The sequence below is a fragment of the Geotrypetes seraphini genome, chromosome 1 (assembly GCF_902459505.1).
Source record: "Geotrypetes seraphini chromosome 1, aGeoSer1.1, whole genome shotgun sequence".
NCBI classification, from domain to species: Eukaryota; Metazoa; Chordata; class Amphibia; order Gymnophiona; family Dermophiidae; genus Geotrypetes; species Geotrypetes seraphini.
This window is the reverse complement of record NC_047084.1, coordinates 485,431,167-485,455,795: the sequence shown is the minus strand read 5'-3', so window position 1 is coordinate 485,455,795 and position 24,629 is coordinate 485,431,167. Positions and strand designations below refer to the sequence as shown.

The 24,629-nt window shown below is 44.6% G+C and overlaps 1 protein-coding gene across 4 annotated transcripts in view; it reads left to right on the top strand.

Annotated features, from left to right (window-relative positions):
- KIAA1958 (KIAA1958 ortholog) overlaps positions 1–24,629 on the top strand; it is a 203,706-nt gene that overhangs the window by 47,100 nt on the left and 131,977 nt on the right. For all 4 annotated transcript variants that reach the window (XM_033926044.1, XM_033926012.1, XM_033926023.1 and 1 more), the window contains exon 2: positions 1,375–2,572. In XM_033926044.1, coding sequence (XP_033781935.1) covers positions 1,399–2,572 — 1,174 coding nt within the window. In that variant the 5' untranslated portion in view covers positions 1,375–1,398. The remainder of the gene's footprint in view (positions 1–1,374; positions 2,573–24,629) is intronic.

The following is a 24,629-nucleotide window of genomic DNA, read 5'->3' as shown; positions in this document are numbered from 1 at the left end:
TGTTCTTATGAATAAACTATAGTAAATGAGTCAGAGTAGCATGGTCCGTCTATTCTGACCTTTAAGGTTGTTGGGGTTGTAACTGATGCTCTGTGCAAAATACAAAAATAGAGGGTAAGGGAGTATTGTAAACAAGTCATTTATGGCCCCTTTTACCAAGCTGCGGTAGAGGTTTTTAGCGTGGAACAGGATGGTAAATGCTCCAGCGCTCATAAAATTCCTATGAGCTTCATAGCACTTACCTCGCCGGCCTGTGCTAAAAACCTTTAGCACAGCTTGATTAAAAAAAAAGGGGGGGGGGAATTAATTTTGATAAGAAATGCTCTGTAGTTGATTCCATCCCCTGTATTTATCCCATGTGCAACTGGGCCTATCAGGACCTTAAGCCTCTCCCAGTGCATCCCAGGATGCACTGGGAAGGGGAAAGCCCACCATTTTGCAGAGGCAGGGCCTGCTGACAGGAGGGAGTGCGCATCCCTTTTGTCGGATTTCTATGATGATGATGCCTACGAAAAGGTACAGAGGGATTGGGGGTGTCCTTGATGTGGGCTTGGGTGCTCTGACCTACCAGGGCCTTCTTTTGAGAACTTTGATAGAGTGGTGGGAAGGGTTAGAAGGGGGGGGGCTTCATATCGGGGGAAGTGGAGGGGGGGGCTTCGTGTTGCTGAGCAGGAGGAAGAATGGGCATTTATTTACTTTATTTATTTATTTATTTTTAAGTATGTGGTTTGGAGGTAGGGAAGGGGAGAGGGTTCCTGGCATGGGGGTCGGAATGGAGGAGGGGAGTCCTGGCATGGGGGTTGGAATGGAAGGGTTGTTGTCAGGGGGGTAGGGGGACCCTGATGTACTAAAAACGTTGTTGCCATCTCTCCTGCCACTTTTTTTGAATTTGTTTTGTTCGGGGGCATTATTAGGGAGGGGGCTGGCATGAACTTTTTTTTTTTTTTTTTTTTTTTTTAATGGGGACAGATGATGTGCATGTGTAACACACACACATCATCTGTGCCCATTAAAAAAATGAATTTTTTTTTTTTTAAAAAGGCTTCCTGTCCCGAACAGCTGAGTTGCAGAAGGCTGCTTCAGGGCTTCCCCTGCAGCTCAGCTGTTCAGGATTCCCCTACCGGCTCTGCACATGTCTAACAACTTTCCAACAACTGCTGGGGTGAGATTATGGCAGACATCCCATTAGACAGACATGCATTAGAAGCCATTAGAGCATCGATCGCTGTTTAGAAATTGGACAAGAAAATCAGCCCACATCGACCCATATTGTCTTAACAACCTGTTTTTAGTGCATCCATGCCTTAATTGTTACTGCTGTGTTGTGTTTTGGTTTGATTTGTTTTTTTTAATGCATACATTTTGTGTTTTTAGGACGAAAACCTTTGATCCTGTAACATGGAGGATTGTCTTCACACTTCTTCTGAAAATCTTTCCAAACTGGTTAGTTGGGCCCATAGCCATGGCACCATCTGCAGCCTCATTCCCAATCTGAAGCACTTGCTTTCTGAAGGGTCTCATGGCAACCTGACAGCCATGTGGGGCTGTAGTGCTGGCCATGCTTACCACTGGCCATTGACTGCCACTTGCAGGGCTGGGTCCCAGGAGAGAGTATGCTTCCAGGACAACAGGAGCTTCAACTCAGATAGTCCCAGTATAATAGGTATTCCTTCGGAAACACAAACCAGCCCACTGGACAGATATCCTGGGCGATCAGGGAAAGGAAAACTAGACTGCAATCGCACTAGAGACTCATGCGATTTCTCCTACTGCAGTGAACCATCAGAGATGGATGAAACGGTGGAAGAATATGAAGATGAAAATACATTGTTTGACATGGTTTGTGAGTCTTCTGTGACGGATGAAGATAGTGACTTTGAACACCATGCCCAAAGATCTCCAAATATTTCCCGTAAGAGGGCTGGAACAGGCTCATCATCAGCTCTTCCAGGATCCCAGTCTCAGGTTATTGATGAAAGCAGTAGTGATGTTATTGTCAAAAAAATTAAGCAGGAAATTCCCGAGGATTATTATATAGTTGCTAATGCTGAACTTACTGGTGGCGTGGATGGACCTGCCTTATCATTGACACAAATGTCAAAACCCAAACCTCACACTCCTGTTGGTCCTTCCTATGTAGGAACTTCAAAACCTACCACTCTTATTGCAGCTTCTCTTGGTGTTGAAAGAGAGCTGCAAAGTGTGTCTGCTTCTTCACCTGTTGCACCAAGAACTGCAGTTCCAAAGCCTGTCAGGACATCATTGACTCCTCCAAACAGAGGATCAGCTAGCACTTCTGGTGCCAGCCAGCAGATAGCACTACAAATGCCAGTCAGTACATCTGCTAGTACCACCAGCCAGCCAATCAGCATTCCCTTATCAGCTCTGCAGCTTCCTGGTCAAGAAGAGCAAGTTGCTCTTTCAGAAGAGCTCTTGCCATCTAAGCAGGCTGCATCTTGTGAAGCAGCACGGTCACCTTCAATTAGCACAGAGCCAGAGGTCAGCTCAAGTGAGCAGCAGTCCATTGTAGTCTCGAACCTCAGCAACGAGGCAACTGCACAAACTCTGCCAGGTATGGAAATTTGTGTTACTTCTATATACTGACTGGTTTAAAATTTATAATAGGCTCAGAATTTTACTACTAAAGATGTTGAGTTTTTTCCAAGGTTTTGCTAAACACTGCTTAAAGTTTTAAGTAGGACTGTTTAGCAATTACTCTTTAAAAAAATTGCAGAGAATATGTGGGAAGTCCATTCTAGATTCAAAAGTGCAAGGGGAGAAAGGAATGGGTTGCATTATTTTTCTTTGCAGCAGGGATACAGTAAGCCTCATTTCAAGATGTACCAGAGACCCTATAAGTCAGATTTTCAAATAAGCAAAGAAGAAAAAAGTATGCTAGAGAGATTTTTTCCTAGGACAGCCTGATTACCACACTGTGTTTGATTCATAGACCTGCTTCTTTAAAGAATTGTCTTTTAGTTTTTTTTGGAAAGTGATAACTGTTCAATTTTATTGTGTATATTTAAAATTATTTTTTACTCTTAATACCAGTTTTGAGAAATACTTAGGTAGCAAGGAATATGTTTTGTTTTTTAGAAATGTTTCCTTTGGTTCTGGGATTTCTTTTCTGCTCTGGGCCAAAAGTGGAAGTATATATTGTGTTTCCCTGAAAATAAAGACAGTGCCTTATATTATTTTTTGGTCCCAAAAACGCACTAGGGCTTATTATGGGGATGTCTTATTTTTTTCATGTACAGCGATCATCTCTCCCTTCCTCTCCTCCACCCCAATTCTTGTGCCACATTGCAGAGGGTTGTGTACCTTAATAATCTGTCCCCCTTTCACATTTGCTTTGAATGAAGGAAACAAAATCAAACAAAAAAAGCCAAAACAAAAGCACTTCTAGAGCCTTTGTAAGTACCCGTTGCAGTTGGTACCCAAGAATAAGGATGAAGAGGAGAGGTCTACAAGATAGAAACTCCCTTATTCCCCAGCTCCGATTTACCTTCAACCTACCTTCTGCTCTATCTTCCATCACCTACTCCCATATATATGCATGATAACCCAACTACCGTCTGATTGGCAGCCTCTGTGCCCTGCTTGTCTGACCCACGATCCTGCCTAATAAACCCGCTGACCCTTCCACCCATCCCCCCCATTCAGCAGAACCCTGCCGACCCTCCCACAGCGAGACCGATCTACCATTCCTCTGCTTCCTTCAGCATCGGCAGTAACACTCTGAGCAGGCTGCTTTGTGGCCTTCCCCGCCAGAGCCTTCCCTGTTTTGCCGCATCAGTGATGATATCATCAGTGATGCGGCACCGATGTTGAAGGGAGCGGAGGTACGGTATGTCGGTCTCGTGGTGGGTAGGGTTCTGTGGTGCAGGGGGGATGGGAGGGGAGGGATGGAAAGATGCTGTGCAAGTGGATGGATGAGAGGGGAGGAAAGCTGCTGCACATGGAGGGGAGGGGAAGAAAGCGCTGCCACCAGCGAATTGGGAAGCACTATTGTCAGGGAGTGTCAGGACATTCGGGTGGGGCTTCGGGGGGGGTCTGTCTAACTAGGCTTATTTTTGGAGTAGGGCTTAAATTAGGACCTACCCCAAAAATCATGCTAGGGCTTATTTTCGGTTTAGGTTTTATTTCGGGGAAACACAGTACTTACTTTAAGCTGGCTCTGTTTTTTAAAAAAAAAACTCAAAATGAGTTTGGCAGCACATTAACAATCCTGTTGCACAAACTTTTTTTTTTTTTTTTGCTGTTGAGGGTTGTATGGACTCTTTCTTGACACATTGGCAACTGGTAACAAAATATGTTATGTATCATTAAAAAATATTGACTTCAATCTATTTGTGAAGTCACATTAACCTATATTAGATTAAAATTGTTAGATTTTAATATTATCCCAGGACAAGCAGGCAGCATATTCTCACATGTGGATGTCATCATCCATGGAGCCCCGGTACGGACAGCTTTAAATGTACATCACCACTTTAAGAATTTGAGAGAGTTTGCGAACTGCCCTCATCATGAATATATGTGTGCCTTCCCGCCTGACGCCGCTCACGGCTCCTCAGTTCTTAGTTTTCCACGGAGCTAAGAAGTCGTGGTTTTTTAATGTTCAAGTTTTGCCTTTGCCTTCCCGCACAAGCATCTCTTTTTCTTCTTATTTGTTTTACTCTCTTTATTTGTTTAAAAAATAAATCAGCTGGGGACATTTTTTCCTCGTTGTTCACCTCGCGGGCTTTGCCTGTTGAGGCCTCTTCTTTTTCCTCAGCCATTGAATTCAGTTTGGCTGAGGCAATTTTTCCGTTGATGTCCCGGCTGCTAACTGGTTTTAAAAAGTGTTGCAGGTGCCAAAGGCAGATTTCCATCATTGACCCACATAGTTGGTGCTTGCAGTGCCTTGGTCCGGAACACCACGTTGAATCTTATGCCACAGTGTTCTACCCTGAAAAAACATACCATTAAGACTGGAAAGCTCCAACAAGAAAAGTTCGGCACTGGTATGGACACCAAAAAGATGTCGCAGTCTCCTACGTTGAAAGCATCTACATAGACGTCAGCATCAGGGGACATTGCTTCATTGGATAAGCTAGCTAAAAAGCTGCCAGCTTCCCAACAACTCTTGTAGGTCAACATTGCATCAAGTCCCTTGATGCCAACCAAGCAACGACCGCTCTTGCGTCTGGCCTCTCCTCCATCGAAATGTGCATGCTCCTCCATTGAGGTGTACATTCTCTTCATGGTCACCCTCGCTGAGGGCAGACAAGGCAACGATGGTACTGGCAGAACGCCAAACAGTACCGGTTTCGTTTGTACCATGAAAAGCTCGAAGCACTTTTCCAAGTCAGTGACATGTTCAAACTCCTTACTCAGACACTGACTCCATCGGTACTGGCTCAGCTTGAGCATAAGGCCACCAGGTCCTGCGGTACTGATATTGGATCTCTGGTGCAGCATCGACGGTCCATGTCCAAGCACAGCTCGTCTCATCGCAGAGCCCTTTCTCCATCACAGTGTTGATCCAGTTCTTCGAAGCATCACCGTTCTTCCTCATCATCTCGACGATCCAAGTCTGCTCAGCATCTTCATCTTCAGCTGCTTTGAAACATAGAAACATAGAAATTGACGGCAGATAAGGGCCATGGCCCATCCAGTCTGCCCACCCTAATGACCCTCCCCTACCTTTACCCTGCAAATAGATCCCATGTGTCGATCCCATTTGGCCTTAAAATCAGGCATGCTGCTGGCCTCAATCACCTGAAGTGGAAGACCATTCCAGCGATCAACCACCCTTTCGGTGAAAAAGAATTTCCTGGTGTCACCGCGCAGTTTCCCGCCTCTGATTTTCCACGGATGTCCTCTTGTTGCCGTGGGACCCTTGATAAAGAAGATATCCTCCTCTGCATCGATGCGGCCCGTGAGATACTTGAACGTCTCGATCATGTCTCCCCTCTCTCTGCGCTCCTCGAGCGAATATAGATGTAATTTATCAAACTGTTCTTCGTACAGGAGATCCTTCAGTCCCGAGACCCTCCGGGTGGCCATTCTCTGGACCGATTCCAGCCTCAGCACATCCTTACGGTAATGCGGCCTCCAGAATTGCACACAGTATTCCAGGTGGGGTCTCACCATGGATCTATACAAAGGCATAATGACTTCAGGCTTACGGCTGACGAAACCCCTGCGTATGCAACCTATGATTTGTCTTGCCTTGGATGAAGCTTGCTCCACTTGATTGGCAGCCTTCATGTCCTCACTGAAGATCACCCCTAAGTCTTGTTCTGCTACCGTTCTTGTTAGGATCTCGCCATTAAGGGTATAAGTCCTGCATGGATTTTGGGTACCCAGGTGCATAACTTTGCATTTTTTGGCATTGAAGCTGAGCTGCCATGTCTTAGACCAGTTCTCTAGTAAGAGTAGATCGTGCATCATATTGTCGGGCATTGAATTTTTATCCATTGTGCTTTTGCCCACTACATTGCTTAGTTTGGCATCATCGGCAAATAAAGTTATCTTCTCGGAGCCCTTCTGCCAAGTCCCTTATAAAGATATTGAATAGTATCGGGCCCAAGACAGAGCCTTGGGGCACTCCGCTGATCACCTCCTTCATTTCAGAGGGGGTGCCGTTCACCATTACCCTTTGAACCCTACCTCTAAGCCAGTTCCCAACCCACTTCGTCAATGTGTCGCCCAATCCTATGGAACTCATCTTGCTTAGCAACCTGCGATGAGGTACGCTATTGAATGCTTTGCTAAAGTCCAGGTATACGATGTCCAGGGACTCTCCAACATCTAGCTTTCCCGTCACCCAGTCAAAGAAGCTGATCAGGCTTGGCAGGATCTCCCCTTAGTAAATCCATGTTGACGGGGATCCCGTAGGTTCTCTTCATTCAGGATCGTATCTAATTGGTGTTTGATAAGAGTTTCCATTAGTTTGCTCACTATTGATGTGAGACTCACTGGTCTGTAGTTTGCCGCTTCTGTCTTGGAGCCTTTCTTGTGGAGTGGAATGACGTTAGCCTTCTTCCAGTCCAACGGGACGCTACCTGAACTAAGGGAGAGGTTGAAGAGCGCTGACAGCGGCTTCGCCAAGACATCACTCAACTCCCTGAGCACCCTGGGGTGCAGGTTGTCCGGTCCCATTGCCTTGTAAACCTTGAGCTTTGACAGCTCACCGTAGACACTGTTGGGCGTAAATTTGAAATCGCCAAATGGGTCAACTGAGTCAGCCCTTTTCTGTAGCTGAGGGTCATGCCCCGGTGCTTCTCGGGTGAAGACAGAGCAGAAGTATTCATTTAACAGTTGGGCTTTTTCTGAGTCCTTTTCCACATAGTCTCCGTCTGGTTTCCTAAAACGTACTATTCCTCCTGAGTTTTTACTTCTGTCACTGATATACCTGAAGAATGATTTATCTCCCTTCTGGATGTTCTTTGCTAGAGATTCCTCCATGTTGAATTTAGCCTCCCTGACTGCTGTTTTGACAGCTTTTGACTTGGTCAGGTATTCTGCTCTGGAGTCCTGTTCCCTTGATTGTTTGTTTGTAAGAGATGAATGCTTTTTTCTTTTCTTTGATGAGGTCTGAGATCTCCGCAGTGAACCACTGTGGTTTATTATTTCTATGGCGTTTATTTACTAGCTTAACATAACGGTTTGTCGCTTTCTGTATGGTGGCTTTCAAAGTCGACCACATTTCTTCCACATTATCGGTTTCTGCTTGGCTTTGTAGCATCTGGTGAACAAAGTCACCCATCTCTTGGAAGTTTGTGTCCTTGAATTTGAGGACCTTGGTCAGTGTGGCAGATTTAGTGAAGCCTTTCCCAAGATTAAACCATATCATGTTGTGGTCGCTGGAGGCCAATGTGTCTCCCACCGAGACCTCTGTGACACTTTCACCATTGGTAAGCAACAGGTCCAGTATTGCCTGATCTCTTGTTGGGTCCAACACCAGTTGCCTAAGACATGCTCCCTTCAAAGAGTTTAATAGCCTCCTGCTGCTGCCGGAAGCAGCGATAAGTGTGCCCCAATCCACTTCAAGCATGTTGAAGTCACCTAACAATACTGTGTCCCCACACAAGCAAGCAAGCATCACTCTTCTTCCTACTCTACAAAGTGTAAAAGGAAGTCCAGTCATACATTGTCATCTTCATCACATCGACACCATCGATCCTGGCGCACTCCTTCACCAAGTCTTTTATGACTCGGTAGATGATGTCCCTGAGTCTACCACACAGGCTTATGACACTTCTGAAAAGTCTCCTCAGAAGTCTCCACAAAGGGCTAAGTCTCCTACTGAAAAACTTTCTTTTACACAATTAATTTGGCAATTAGGCAAGGAGCTTCCAGTCAAATTAAAAGCTGATTCTGCTTACAGTGCTGAATATTTGGAGGTTATAGACTATGATGAGCCTCCTAAAGAACTTCTTTGCCTACCATTACATGGTATTCTCAAGGAGACTTTTCATAAGAACTGGGAGATTCCCCCCCTTACTATTACTGTGGCTCCCAGAAAATTGGACTCTTTCTTTTTTTTTTATATAAAATCTAATCTAATCTTTGGTTTATATACTGGGTCATCTCCCAGTGGAGCTCGACTCGGTTCACATATAATTAAGACTAGAGTACATAGCAGAAAACATAGGAGAAGGAAGAACTAATTAAAAACTAAAGTACATAAGAAAAGCATAAGAAAAATAACTATAATATTATCATTTCGTTGAGGCTGTAGTTAAACCATTTAAAAATTGCGAGAACAACAAAGTTTTCAGGAATTTGCAAAATAATTGCAGCTGGCCTAAAAGCCTAATGGAGTCGGGAAGTTCATTCCAGATCTCTACAAACTTGAAAACAAAAGATTGACTGAGCTTCCCAGCAGATTTAATTCCCTTAAAGAAAGGGAAGGCTAACTTATCTTTGTGTGTCTCTCAAATGGCAAAGTCTAAGGGTATTCCAACATAAGGGAACAAAAGGATCAAATATTCCATAGAGAAGCTTGAAGATTATGCATGCGCATTTAAACTGGATCCTAAAGTGGACTTTATCAACAAAGGGGAAACATGATCATACTTTTGTTTCCCAAAAATGAGCTTAGCTGCAGTATTCTGTATTAACTGAAGTCGTTTTAGACTGCTCTGCTTAATGCCCAGATAAACTGAGTTACAATAATCTAGCTGAGAAAGCATAGTGAATTGTACCAATACTGAGAAATGTTCTTGATGAAATAGTGATCTGACCTTCCTCAACATGCGCAGACTAAAAAAAAATACTTTTTGTCAAGGAATTTATCTGTTCATGAAATGTAAGTGATGAGTCCAAGAAGACACCCAGGACTCTAGATGAAAAATCTCTATGTAATGCAATACCTGTTTATAATGTAACAGAGGAAGGTAGGTTTTCTAATTTTGGCCCAATCCAAAGCAATTTGGTTTTGGCAGCGTTCAGTTTCATTTGAATAGACAAAGCCCACAGTTGAAGTTTAGAAATGCAGCAGTCTATACTAGGGACCAGGTTGTTAAGATCAGGATCAACGTCTAATAAAATGAAAATATCGTCTGCATAGGTATATATACAATCTCTGCTGATGAAAGGCAAAAATTTTTCAGAGAAGTCATATATATATATTAAACAAGATTGGCGACAGTGGAGAGCCCTGTGGCACCCCACAGCTGGATTTCCAAGTGGAGGAAGTCTCGCCCTCCAAAATCATTTCTTACCCTGGTTATGACAAACCACAACTCCAGCATAAGTCCCTGGTCGACTCTGAAAAAAATCTATTCCATCCAGGGCGTGAAGGGTTCACTAAGGACAAGTTTGGCCATTGCCTGTACCAAAACTCCATGCTGAGAGAGTCCTAAACTACAATTTCTATATTTCCTGCTATGTCAAGGCTCTGGTTAAGAAATTGTCTTGCTTTGATAGGTACATCCCTTCACAGCAATTACAGGATTTTTGTCACATCTCTAGCACCCTTGCCCTGGCAAGAAGGTACATGGCGAGATCAGCTTATGATGCCTTTGAGTTATCTTCCAGAGCCTCAGTTATGTCAGTGACAATGAGACGTCTGGCATGGCTCATAGTCTCCGACATAGATATCAACATTCAGGATAGATTGGCTAACATTCTGTACTTGGGTGATGAGCTATTTGGTGAATCTATTGAAAATGCTACCCAAAAACTCACTGACCATGAAAAACATTGGGATGCCTTAGTCAAATCCAAGCCTAAGCCTTCAACTTCCAAGTCTTTCAAACCTTTTTCTTCCTTTCGGAGGCATTTTTCTTCCAAACTTGCTGCTCCTCCTAGACCACAGCAAAAGAAACGGAAACAACAGCACCCTCAGAAAATTAGCAGCTCTCCAAAAGCCTGCTCATACTTTTTGACATGCTTTTCGAGAGCATAGCCACTGTTCTTCTATCCCAGCCTCTCCTTCAACCCATTGGAGGACAGCTTCGACTCTTTATCCTCACTAGGAACTGATTACCTTCCTCAACATGCGCAGACTTAAAAAAAAAACTTTTTGTCAAGGAATTTATCTGTTGCAACTCTATCTACTTAAGCCTAACTAAGAAAAACCTCCACAGACTCCAATGGATTCAGAATGCCGCGGCCAAGCTCATCTTCGCTAAAAGTAAATTTGACCATGTCTCCCCGCTCCTGGCCAAGCTCCACTGGCTTCCGATAATCGCCAGGGTCCACTATAAATGCGCTTGTTTAACTTTCAAAATCCTATATGGTATCCTCCCTCCCTTTATCCCTCTTTCTTGGAATTCCTCAAACCCTAATACCACCAGATCCTCCCACAAATTAAAACTATCCTTCCCCTCGCTAAAAGGCATTTCCCACACAGGAAAGCTAGGGACCTCCCTTCACTTCAAAATCACTGAGCTCTGGAACAACCTTACCTCCCCTCTTCGGCACTTGAGCTCTCTCCAAATTTTCCGCAAACATCTGAAAACCTGGCTTTTCTCAAAAAATGTAAGTCTCCCTCCAACTTAGGAATCAAGGAAACTCTTATATCTTGTCATCCCAAGTCCTCTAAATTTTCTTCACACTTCTACCTCTAACCCTCTGTTGTAGTTCCTTCCTATTTCTCCTACTGTAAACCGCGTCGAGCTCTACGAACGTGGAGATGATGCGGTATACAAACCTAAGGATTAGATTAGATTAGACTACCACAGACCTCTGGATACTAACAGTAATTCAAGAGAGATGCTCTCTTCAGTTTATCGACATTCCTCCAGATCATCCTTCAAGATAGTCTTCTTTCAACCCTCAGCAGACGTCTCTTCTCCCTTGGGAGATAGAATCCCTTCTCCTTCTCAATGCCATCGAAAGGGTTCCTCCTGGACAGAGAAACCGGGGATTTTACTGTCAGTATTTTCTTGTCCCGAAGAAGATGGGAGGTCTTCATTCAATCCTGGACCTCGGGGATCTCAACAAGTTTCTAGTGAAGGAATCCCTGGCAACTTTATATCCCCTCCTTAGATCGCAACGATTAGCCATGCTCTCTGGATTTGAAAGAAACCTACACTCGCATTCCACTGCATCCGGCCTCCAGGAAATTCCTCCAATTTCAAGTGGCTCATCACTATTATCAATACAAAGTACTACTCTTTGGCCTTGCATCCTTTCCCAGAGTATTAACCAAGTGCCTGGTTGTAGTGGCAGCAGCACTACGGTCTCAGGGCCTCAAAGTCTTTCCTTACCTGGACGACTGGCCGATCAAGGTTTCTACCTCTCAAGGGGTGATAGTAGCGACTTGCATAACAATTCTCTTCCTTGAACAGTTGGGTTTCGAAATCAATTTTCCCAAATCCCAATTTCAACCATCTCAGACGCTACAATTCATAGGAGCTCTACTCAACACTATTCATCTCGGGGCGTTTCTACAGCAGCAAAGATAAGACAATTTGATTCAGCTTTGCACTCAGACTTATCATCTGCCATCAATCTCAGCCAGACAAATGATGGTACTCCTGGGCCACATGACTTCCACAGTGCATGTTACTCCATTTGCGAGACTTCATCTCGGAATACCTCAATGGACTCTTGCATCTTAATGGTCTTAAGCTCTCGACCCACTCTCTCAACACATTAGTCACACCTTCACTTTGACAGTCACTGCAGTGGTGGATCAACTCTTCCGATCTGTCCAGAGGATTTTTGTTCCATACCCCTTCTCATCAGAAAGTTCTCACCATGGACTTGTCCACTTAGCTTTGAGAGCTCATCTGGACGGTCTTCACACGCAAGGTCTCTGGTCAGCTCAGGACCACCTTTGTCATATAAATCTGTTAGAACTCAGAGCGATCTACAATGCTCTCAAAGCTTTTCAGGACATTGTGATTAACACTGTCCATCTCATCCGCACAGACAATCAGGTCGCAATATATTTACATAAACAAGGAGGCATGGGTTATCTCCATCTTTGTCTGGAGGCCCAGAAGATATGGACCTGAGCCATTGCTCACAACATATCCCTGAAAGCAATATATAGTGGGAGTGTGTGGTGCAGGGGTTAGAGCTATAGCCTTGGCACCCTGAGGCTGTGTGTTCAAATCCCTTGCTGCTCCTTGTGACCCTGGGCAAGTCACTTAATCCCCTCATTGCCCCATGTACACTAGATAATTTGAGCCCACCGAGACAAATAAGGAAATATGATAAAGTACCTGAATGTAAACCACTTAGGATATAAGTGGTATATAAGTAATTAAATAAATATTAAAGGGGAACAGAATTCACTTGCAGACAGACACAGCAGGTTTCTTCAACCACATGAGTGGACACTCAGCTCTGCAGTTCTGCGTCCCATATGTTCTCATTGGGGGACTCCTCAGATAGACTTGTTTGCGTCCCCCTACAATCACAAGATACCTCAGTTTTGCTGCTGGCAGTACTCTCCTCACTGTCTGGAAGCGGATGCTTTTCTGCTGGATTGGACTCGCAAGTTTCGTTACACTTTTCCTCCAATTCCTCTCATCCTCAAGACGCATAAGAACATAAGAATTGCCGCTGCTGGGTCAGACCAGTGGTTCATCATGCCCAGCAGTCCGCTCACGCGGTGGCCCTCTCGTCAAAGACCAGCACCCTAACTGAGAGTAGTCCTACCAGCATACGTCCTTGTTCATTATGAACTTGTCTAACTTTGTCTTGAATCCCTGGAGGGTGTTTTCCCCTATGACAGACTGAAGTTCAAGCAGGAATCAGCCACCATGATTCTTATAGCTCCTCGGTGGCCTAGACCAGTGTTCTTCAACCTTTTTACACCTATGGACCGGCGGAAATAAAATAATTATTTCGTGGACCGGCAAACTAATAAGACTGAAATTTTTAAAAATCCCATTGCTGCCCCGTCCCCGCGAGCTCGGTCCCGTTAACCATCTGATCCTATCCGCACAAGCCTCAAATAGTTATGATTTTATATTGAACATATTTTATTAAAGTATAAAAAGAATCAATATTCTGTACAATTGTCATTTTATAAATATAAATAATACAGGGCAAGGATCAACAAAACCACCGTCACCCCTCCCCTTCGCATATATCCCCTCTACTATCAAGAAAACTGAATAAGCCAAATTATTACAGAATGCTACACAAATATCATGCTAACAGAATACCGCAGTCACATATGGCAGGAATGGTGTTAGGGGGAGTGCAACTAGGGCAATTGCCTCCTGGTCAGAGAGAGCCCTAAGCCAGCTGGAAGCTAAAGACGCACTGCCTGGGCTTTGTACTCCTCAGTTATGTCTAACATCAGCTCTAGCAGGATACATATTTTAAATCTGATATATTCTAATCACAAGATAGAAATAAAATTATTTTTTTCTACCTTTTGTCGTCTCTGGTTTCTGCTTTCATCGTATTTTCACTCTCTTCCATCCAGCTTCTGCCCTCTGTCTCTTCAATCCAATATTTGCCTCTTCCATCCACTGTCTGCCCTTTACCCCTCCCCCTCCCATATGGTATCTGCATTCTTTCTATGCCCCTCTCTCCTACACCAGATCTAGCATCTTTGTCCCTCTTTCCTTATTTTTCATCTGACCCCCTTTCCCAGCTTCAATCTCTCTCTACTTTGTCATTCCTCTGTCTCTCCCCTTTCCCTCATCTGATCTCTCCATTCCATCCTGACTCCTTCCCCTCCTCTAATCTCCCTGCCAGCTGTTTCCTTCCAATGTTCCTCCTCCCCTGTCCAGCAGTACCTTCTCCCTTTCTTCCTCCCCTTATCCAACAGTAATTCTCGTCCCTTCCCCTTCTCCCCTGTCAGCAATATCCCCTTCCCCTCCCTTGTCCAGAAGTACCCCTTCTCCCTTTCCTCATCCTCTTATCCAACAGTAACTCTCGTCCCTTCCCTTTCTCTTCTCCCCTGTCAGCAGTAGCCCCTACCCCTCCCTTGTCCAGGAGTATCCCTTCTCCCTTTTCTCCTCCCCTTATCCAACAGTAATTCTCGTCCCTTCCCTTTCCCTTCTCCCCTGTCAGCAGTAGCCCCTTCCCCTCCCTTGTTCAGGAGTACCCCTTCTCCCTTTCCTCCTCCCCTTATCCAACAGTAATTCTCGTCCCTTCCCTTTCCCTTCTCCCCTGTCAGCAGTAGCCCCTTCCCCTCCCTTGTTCAGGAGTATCCCTTCTCCCTTTCCTCCTCCCCTTATCCAACAGTAATTCTCATCCCTTCCCTTTCCCTTCTCCCCTGTCAGCAGTAGCCCCTTCCCCTCCCTTGTCCAGGAGTACCCCTTCTCCCTTCCCTCTCCAGCAAATGTTTCCTCTATGTAGGCTAGCGGCAGCTCTGTGTGCTTTTAACTTCGGCACACAGCTGCCCCTAAGCAGTATTTTAGCCGCGGTTTCATGAGGCAGCCTCGGGGCCTTTGGTAGGCTGGCCCACTTCGATGATGCGATGTGGGCCGGCCTAGCAAAGGCCCCGAGGCTGCTTCATGAAACTGTGCTAAAATACTGCTTAGGGGCAGCTGTGTGCCGAAGTTAAAAGCACACAGAGCTGCCGCTGCTTGTCTGGGGGTGCGGAGACATACGCAGCAGGAGTCAGTGGTGAAAGGCAGGAGTGCCGGCATAGTGACGGCAACAGGAAGTTGCACGTCAACTGACGCCGGCACCTTTTGCTGTGGCGGGGACCCGAATCCTTTGTGGACCGGCACCGGTCCACGGACCGGCGGTTAAAGAACTGTGGCCTAGACCAGTGGTTCCCAAACCTGTCCTGGAGGAACACCAGGCCAATTGGGTTTTCAGGCTAGCCCTAATGAATATGCATGAAGCAAATTTGCATGCTTATCACTTCCATCATATGCAAATCTCTCTCATGCATATTCATTAGGGCTAGCCTGAAAACCCGATTGGCCTGGTGTTCCTCCAGGACAGGATTGGGAATCACTGGCCTAGACAACCCTGGTTTTTCCTTCTACTTCAACTCAGTATCAAGGAACCAATCCCTCTTCAAATTTTCCTGTCTCTTCTCACACAGAATCATGGATCTCTTCTGCATCCCAATCTTTCAGTGTTGTACCTGACAGCTGAAAGACTTAGTCTGACTCGGCTAACCTTCATCTTTCTCAGACTGTCAGATTAATCTTGAAAGCATCCAGAAAACTGTCTATGCAGCAGTGCTACCAGAAAAAATGGACACGGTTTTTCACCTGGTGTGCTCTTCATCATCATGAGGCTAAATCCAACTCTATATCTTAAGTGTCAAAACCACTTCAATTAGAATTCATCTTGGTGCTTTTCACATGGTAAACCTCTCACTACTCATCCTCTTGTGTCCAGATTAATGAAAGGACTTTTCAATGTCAAACCACCTCTCAAGCCACCTCCAGTAGTTTGAGATCTTAATGTGGTCCTTGCTAAACTGATGAAGCCTCCTTTCGAACCAATGTCTACAGCTCATCTTAAATACCTTATGTAGAAAGTGGTTTTTCTCATCTCCATTACTTCAGCTTGACGAGTCGGTGAGCTGCAAGTGCTGGTGGTGGATCCCCTTTTCACAGTGTTTCCACCATGACAAAGTGGTGCTTTGCACCTATCTCAAGTTTCTTCCAAAGGTCGTCACTGAATTCCATCTTAATCTAGTGTACTTCCAGTATTCTTTCCTAAGCCGCATTCTCACCCTGGGGAAATGACTTCAAACTCTGGACTGCAAACAAATATTGGCTTACTATTTGCAGAGGACTCGACCACATAGAACATCTCAACTTTTCATCGCTTTTGATCCTAACAAGTTGGGACATCCAGTATCCAAGAGAACGATTTCCACAAGGTTGGCCTCTTGTATCTCCTTCTGTTATGCTCAGACTGGGCTACAACTGGAGAGTGGTGTCACAGCCCACAAAGTCAGAGCTATTGCAGCTTCAGTCCTTTGCTCGACTCCTATTGAAATCTGTAAAGCTGCTACTTGATCCTCAGTTCATACATTCACATCACACTACTGTCTGGAATCTTATTCCAGATGGGATGGTCACTTTGACCAAGCAGTATTGCAAAATTTATTTTCCTAATGGCCAACTCTCCCTCCGTGTCATCATAGTAAGCTAGGGAGTCTCCCACATGTGAGAATATGCTGCTTTGCTTGTCTTAGGGTAAAGCACAGTTACTTACCAAACAGGTGTTATCCAGGGACAGCAGGCAGATATTCTCACAACCCACCCACCTCCCCTGGTTGGCTGCTTAGTTTGCTTACTGAACTGAAGAGCTGCAAGTGGCGTCGGGCGGAAAGGCACTCGTGCATGGGCAGTGCGGGCAGTTCATGAACTTTCTCAAGTTCTTAAAGTGGCGATGCACTTTTAAAGCTGTCCATATCGGGACTCTGTGGATGACATCACACACATGTGAGAATATCTGCCTGCTGTCCTTGGATAACACCTGTTATGGTAACTGTGCTATCTGGTACATTAAATTAAAGCAGCCCATTGTTTTTTGTTTTTTTTTAAAAAGCCAATGTATTAACCCATATACTATAACTCAGGGGTCTCAAAATCCCTCCTTGAGGGCCGCAATCCAGTCTGGTTTTCAGGATTTCCCCAATCAATATGCATGAGATCTATGTGCATGCACTGCTTTCAATGCATATTGATTGGGGAAATCCTGAAAACCCAACTGGATTGCGGCCCTCAAGGAGGGACTTTGAGATCCCTGCTATAATTTATATAACTTTAACATGGATTACTAAATCTTACTCCATTAAAATAATGAATAAGTTTATGCAAGTATTAACCTCCATTAAAGTTAATAAGAATTGTTAATTTACCCCCTCCCCCTTTTTACTAAACTGTGGTGGAGGTTTCTATCAATGCCTGGAGTGCTAAATGCTCCAACATGGCTTAGTAAAAGAGGGCCTTAATGAATAGGAGCCATAGGTATCTATCTTGAGTAGTCCAGCAGCCTGTCTCAAACATGTGCCCTCTCTTCTCAGACTTAAACACAATTGCTGTTCATAATCCTTATGGTCTCTGCTTTTGCAAAGACTAATGTAATCTAATCCAGTATTTGGGTCGCATTATGCTTAAATAGGTTCAAGGTGACTTACAATATAAGGAATTACAGAATGTATATGCGCCATTAAAAAACAGTGTGAGGACAGAGTTATGAATAGAGCAATAGGGAAGGGAGGATTGAGGTTCAGTGCCAGTGTTGGTATAACACTTGAATAAGGGATTTGCTGGCACTAGGTATTTCGAGTTAGTTGTCCATAGTGCAGTGTTTTTCAACCTTTTTTGGGCAAAGGCACACTTGTTTCATGAAAAAAATCACGAGGCACACCACCATTAGAAAATGTTTAAAAATTTAACTCTGTGCCTATATTGACTATATATAAAGTAATTCTCTTGAATAGGAATCAAATAAACACAAAGAAAGTATTTTATAATGCTGCCACCGCCAGCAACACCGTTGGTGGCGGTGGCACTCAAGTGGCTAAAGAGCCGCAGTTTGCCGGCCTAGGGACAACACTGGAGGGTGGCCAGCTGTGCACCCCCTTGGGACGTAAACCCGGGGTGGGGCAGACCGCCCCCCCCCACCCCACCCTGGTATGCCACTATCTGTACCTCACTCCCTCCCTATGACCAAAAATTCTCCTTTCTTCTATTCCCCGTGTACACAACCATCTCTTTCCCTCCCTTCCTCTCTCCAAAGTCCATGCCTTCTGTGTCCAAACACTCATTCCCTCCCCCACCTCAGCATCTCTTTCCCTCCCTTCCTCTCTCCCAAGTCCATTTCTTCTGTGTCCAAAAACGCATTCCCTCCCCCCACCTCAGCATCTCTTTCCCTCCCTTCCTCTCTCCCAAGTCCATTTCTTCTGTGTCCAAAAACGCATTCCCTCCCCCACCTCAGCATCTCTTTCCCTCCCTTCCTCTCTCCCAAGTCCATTTCTTCTGTGTCCAAAAACGCATTCCCTCCCCCACCTCAGCATCTCTTTCCCTCCCTTCCTCTCTCCCAAGTCCATTTCTTCTGTGTCCAAAAACGCATTCCCTCCCCCACCTCAGCATCTCTTTCCCTCCCTTCCTCTCTCCCAAGTCCATTTCTTCTGTGTCCAAAAACGCATTCCCTCCCCCACCTCAGCATCTCTTTCCCTCCCTTCCTCTCTCCCAAGTCCATTTCTTCTGTGTCCAAAAACGCATTCCCTCCCCCACCTCAGCATCTCTTTCCCTCCCTTCCTCTCTCCCAAGTTCATGCCTTGTGTCCAAAACGCACTCCCTCCCCCCTTTTGTGTTCCGTGTTTGCCTCCCAGCCCATCTTTGCAACTTTCTCAGCAAAACGAAGCTCAAGCCGCGAGGCTTGTCTTCTGCTTCCTGCCTGCCCTGCCGCGCACTAATAGCCGAACGGAAGTATTCTCCGACGTCAGCGCTGACGTCGGAGGGCAGGCTTTGCTTAAGCCCTCCCTCCGACGTCAGCGCTGACATCGGGGAACGCTTGCGATCGGCTATATGTTAGCTGCAGGGCAGGCAGGAACAGAAGACGAGCCTCGCGGCTCGAGATGTGTTGAACTCCGCGGGTCCCCCGTCCAGCTCTCTCCTGTCCACGTGACCGCCCCTCTCCCTAGACTGGTGGTACTGCCCTGATGGCGGCCCTGACCGTACGGCACACCAGGCAACATCTCGCGGCACACTAGTGTGCCGCGGAACAGCGGTTGAAAAACACTGCCATAGTGTGTATGCTTTCGATTTTTTGGAATCTGTTGTAGAATGTTTCCATTCTGTTGTCAGTTGTCTGTTGTCAGGTATTGGTGCCAAGATAAATGAAGAACAAGTCAAATGTGCGTTTGTATTTAACTCTTTTGGGAGATGGAAGGAGTGTTGAAGTGATTCCAGTTTTCTGGTTGATGTTGACCAGGAATTAACAAATAAGTTTGAGTGGCACTGCATTTTTTTGCATATAGGATTTAGAACATTACACATGATGGTTTGAAGATGATATACGTTTTGATGGGTAGCCAGTGTAAGTTCTTATAGTAAGGTGAGACGGAGTCAAAATTTTTTAGTTTGAATATCAGTCTAGACTAGAGTCCATAGGTTATTGATAACATGGGGAACATGTTGGGTACATTTTTAAGAGGTGGGGTGCAGGAGCAGGAAGGAAGCACATTAGGAGGGCTGTAAATAGTATATTTTACAATATACTCTGTAACCCTGCTATCCTTATATAAAAAAATAATAATACTTATTGAACCCTGGTATGTATGCATATATAACGAACAGCGGTTTATTTTGTGATGTGTTTTAAATCTGTTAAAAGTATACACCTTTCCTTTTAAAATCCTTGGTAGTTGGTTTTTTTTTTTTTAATGTTGGGTAACATTTTATGCCTTCCACATTTGCTGATTCTGTATACACTTCTCCCTCCGTATTCGTGGTTTCGATTATTCGTGGTTTTTAGCTTGCTGGCTCCTCCCCCCAAATTACATCAGCTTGCATAGAGAAATCGCTTCTTTCAAGCGTTTACAGAGAAAATCGCTGATTCCCGCACTTTCTTTACCGTGTTTTGCCTCTCCTTCAGGAACAGGCCAGGTCTCCCACCATGTTATTCATGGTTTCACCATATTCACGATGATTTTTAATAGAAAACAGCAAATAACATATGAAAAAGTTATTTGTGGTCTGTTAATCCCCTAACACAGCGAATACAGAGGGAGAAGTGCAAATAAACTTACTGTGTTGTGGAAACATAATTTCAAGTAGGATCTCAAAGCTATAGAAAGGAAAATTAATCTGGTTGGATGTAGGAGGAGAAATTTAATCAGCAATTCAGATTTTCAAACAGCTTTTACTACACCTTTGATGTTTTTTTGTCCCAGCATTATTATCCTGCTCAGTTGGAGCCAGCCTGAACTAGGCTATAGTACCATAAGCCTTCATTACTTTACATTACATTACATTTATTGACTTCTATTCCACCTTAGCCTTTCAGTTGTAGGCGGATTACAATAAGAAATATCTGGCTATTTCCAGAGAATTACATTTTTAATCTAGTACAGGGCGGTCATAAGCAACTACCAAGAGTTTCTAATCTATTTTTTAACCACCTATTTATTCCAGATGTTGCTGTGACAGTACTTGGGCCATACTCACTCTTGAACCCTGCATGTGTGACTGGGGACCTTCTGTCTAGGGTCAATGGCTGGGTCAGGAATTTGAGATTCTCTGCATGGCAGTGCAATTCTGTATACACATTTACTTAATGGTATAGCTTAATAGTTCTGTTATGGTAAATTAGAAAGTTGTGAATGACATAGTGTGTACTAGATAATTGACTTTTAATATGTATGCAGCTGCTTATATAACCTGGAATTTCACTAAATTCATTATTTATCCCAGGACAAGCAGGCAGCATATTCTCACGTATGGGTGATGTCATCCACAGAGCCCTGATGCAGATAGCTGCAAAAGTGTTTTTGCTTTAAGAACTTTAGAAAGTTTGCGACTGACCACACTGCCCATGCGCGAGTGCCACCTTGCTCAACGTAGGGCGTGCAGCTCCTCAATTCTCTGTTTTTTGTGGAGCCACAAAGTCGTGTTTGAATGTCAGCGTTTAATTTGTGCCTTCTCGCTCGTGAAACCTTTGATCTTTTTCTACTTTTCCTTCAAATTCTTTTTTTCTCTCTCAATAAATCTTTCATTTCTTTTCTTTTTTGTCGTTTTTGCCAGCGGGGCCTTGACCTCTACCTCATCCCTTGGACTTTGATTTGGCTGAGGCAGTTTTCCCTTCCATGTCCCACCCATTAACCGGCTTCAAAAAGTGTGGCAGGTGCCAGCGCACTATTTCACTTACCGATCCCCACAAGTGGTCCATCCAGTGCCTGGGCCCAGACCATCATGTAGAATCTTGTTCACGCTGTGCAACGCTACAGAAGTGGTCCTTTAAAAACAGTATACTTCAACAAAAACAACTTTTCAGTACCATGGATGCTTCTCGAGTACAAGTATCAAGCAAGTAAACAGCAGTCTTGGTTAGGTAACTACATTAATGGAGCTAGGCTGACTTATGGCGCCTTTAGGAAAGAAATTAAAACTGTATTGTATCTCCTAAACAGAAGCTACACTAAATCTAACAATTTTATTATGTCCATTCTTGTGTAATATGTTGTACTTTTATAATTTTATAATTTGTATATTGTAATTCGCTGATTGTCCAGCTCTCTTCGATGTGAACCACCTAGAAGTCATCTGACTATGGCGGTATAGAAGAATAAAGTTATGTTATGACACTGTCCAAGCCCTAGACACCCAAGGCATCAACATCGCCAGAGGTATCGGTGTCCATGTCGGTGTCGCCGTTGGTTCCTCTGTCTGGTAAGTCAGCTAAGAAGCCACCAGATTCCCAGACAGGGTCTCAGGCTATAAAGGCACAGAGTCAAGTCGTACCGGCCAAACAAAGACCTCTGCGGCTCGCTTCCACTTCTAGAGATGCATATTCTTCTATGTCTTCCTCACCGGAGTGAGCCGCAGCACCAGTGATACCAGCATCCACACCCCAGGTGCAAGCTTTTAAAGAGAAGCTTAATGCTTTCTTTAAGTTAGAGTTTGGAGACATGCTTCAAATGCTCATGTCGGTTCCTCCGTTACCGGCCCAGCCTGAGCATCTCTCCATACCAGGTGCAGGTACCAATGTTTCCTCATCGGTACCGCCTTGATGACACCGATCATCGTCATTGAGTCATGCTTCTTGTCACCAGTCTTCGAGACATCGATCTACCTCACCAAAGCATTGCTCCTCAAGGCTTTGGTCCCCTTCATCGAAGTGTCGCGTCTCACCTTCAACGAGGCATCGCTCCTCACCTTCACTGAAGCATCGGTCTTCACCTTCACCGAAGCATCGGTCCTCACCTTCTAAAAGGCATCGATCATCAAAGCATTGGTCACCTCTTAATCATCGCTCTTCTAGGTATCGTTCAGCTGCTTCGGAGTATATACGAAAACAGTATCTTCTGGGCACAGATCTAGTTGTTCCAGACATCTCCACGCCCTCCATCCTCAAAATCTGGAAAACATGCTACTAAATCCAAACATCTCTCTCCTGCATGCTCGGAGAAGCATAAGCGATCTGCATCACCTGCTTCTTCGCCTCGGTACCATTCCAAAAGACAATACCCTTCCTCCATTCCTAAAGATTCTGATCTTCATTTTCAATCTATTTATGGGGCATCACCTTCCTCCACGGAAGCTTACGGTTCCCAAGCAGAGCTTTCTCCTTGCTCCACTTCTCATCGGGAGCCTTCACCATCTGAACTAGTCTTGTTTATCCGTTTTTATTAGGCAGATGGGTACGGATCTACAAATAGGGAGGCAGACTTCAAATATTCAAAGGAGTACATGGAAGAATTAGATATTAAACATCCTCCTAAAGAATTGCTTAAGCTTCCTCTGAATGGCATCCTAAAGCAGACCCTTCATAGGAATTGGAATCTCCATACTCTGTGCCAGGAACCCCTAGAAAACTGGGTTCTCAATATAAAAATTATTCCTATTCTTAGCTTCGACAAACCCCAGTTGCCTCACCAATCTCTGGTTGTAGAGTCCACTTTGAAGAAGTCTGCCCCTTCTAAAGTTTATGCTGCTGTACCTCTAGGGCGTGAAGGTAGATCGATGGACAAGTTTGGGAGACATTTATACCAAAATTCTATGTTGAGCCAACAGAGTCCTAAAACTTTTATTTCACCTCGTATTTGAAATACTGGATTAAGACCATGCCAACCTATTGCCTTCACATCGACTACCGGATTTCAAGCATATGTACCAGTCTCTTACACAGCTCCGGCAGCATCTGGTGCAATCCTCCTATGATGCTTTTGAGCTATCATCTAGAGTCTCTACAATCTCCATAGCCATGAGAATACTGGCATGGCTAAGAGTGGCGGATATGGACTCTAACCTTCAAAATCGGTTAGCCAATATTCCTTGCCTGGGGGAGGAACCTTTTGGAGACTCAATAGAAAATGCAACCAAAAACTTTCTGAGCATGAAAAATCCTTTAAGTCTAAGTGTTCAGCCTCTAAACCTTACAAACCATTTTCGTTGTACCAGAGATGTTATACCCCAAAGTCTGTGCCTCTGTCTAGGCCACCACAGAAAAAGCAATGTCGGCAACGTCCTCAGAAGGCTCAGACCCCTGCTGTTTCCAAGTCAAATCAGCCTTTTTGACATCTCATGCAGAGCATAATTTCAATTGATACATCTGTCTCTCCCTCTTCCCATCGGAAGTCGTTTGCTCCATTTCTATCACCACTGGAGATTAATCACTTCTGATCTCTGGGTTCTCACTGTCAAGCAAGAAGGTTATTCTCTTCCTTCATTTCCCCCAGATCACCCGCCAAGAGAGTTTCCTTCCAAACCTTTTCAGTCCTCCCTTCTTCTCCAGGAAGTCCAAGCTCTGCTCATTCTCAATGCCATCGAGAAAGATCCTTTGGACCAGCAGAACACAGGGTTTTATTCTCGGTATTTCCTTTTCCCCAAGAAGACGGGAGGTCTCCGACCGATATTGGATCACAGAGCTCTTAACAAGTTTTTTGTCAAAGAAAAATTTTGGATGCTGTCTCTGGTGTCCTTGTATCCCCTTCTGGATCACAACGATTGGTTATGCTCTCTGGATCTCAAGGAGGCTTACACTCACATTCATCCAGCCTCTCACAAGTTTCTCAGATTTCGGGTGGGAAATCAGCATTACCAGTACAAGGTTCTACCTTTCAGCCTTTCATCATCTCCCAGAGTTTTCAGCAAATGCCTGGCAGTAGTGGCAGCAGTCTTACAAAATCACAATTCCAAGTCTTTCCATATCTGGATTATTGGCTCATAAAAGACCCTAAGTCTCAAGGGGTTACAGTAGCGACTCAACAGACTATACTGTTCTTACAAAATTTGGGATTCAAAATCAACTTTCTCAAATCTCAGCTGCAGCCCTTTCAGACTCTGCAGTGTATTAGAGCTCTTCTAGATACTGTACAACTCAGAGCATTCCATCTCCAGCAGCATCAAGATGCTCTAGTGCAACTTTGCCAACAAATGCCTACCCTTATTTCACTCTTGGTGAGACACATGATGGTTCTCCTAGGTCACATGGCCTCTACAGTTCACGTGACGCCTTTTGTCAGACTTTGGGATTCGTCAGTGGACGCAGGCTTATCAGTGGTCACAGGCTCT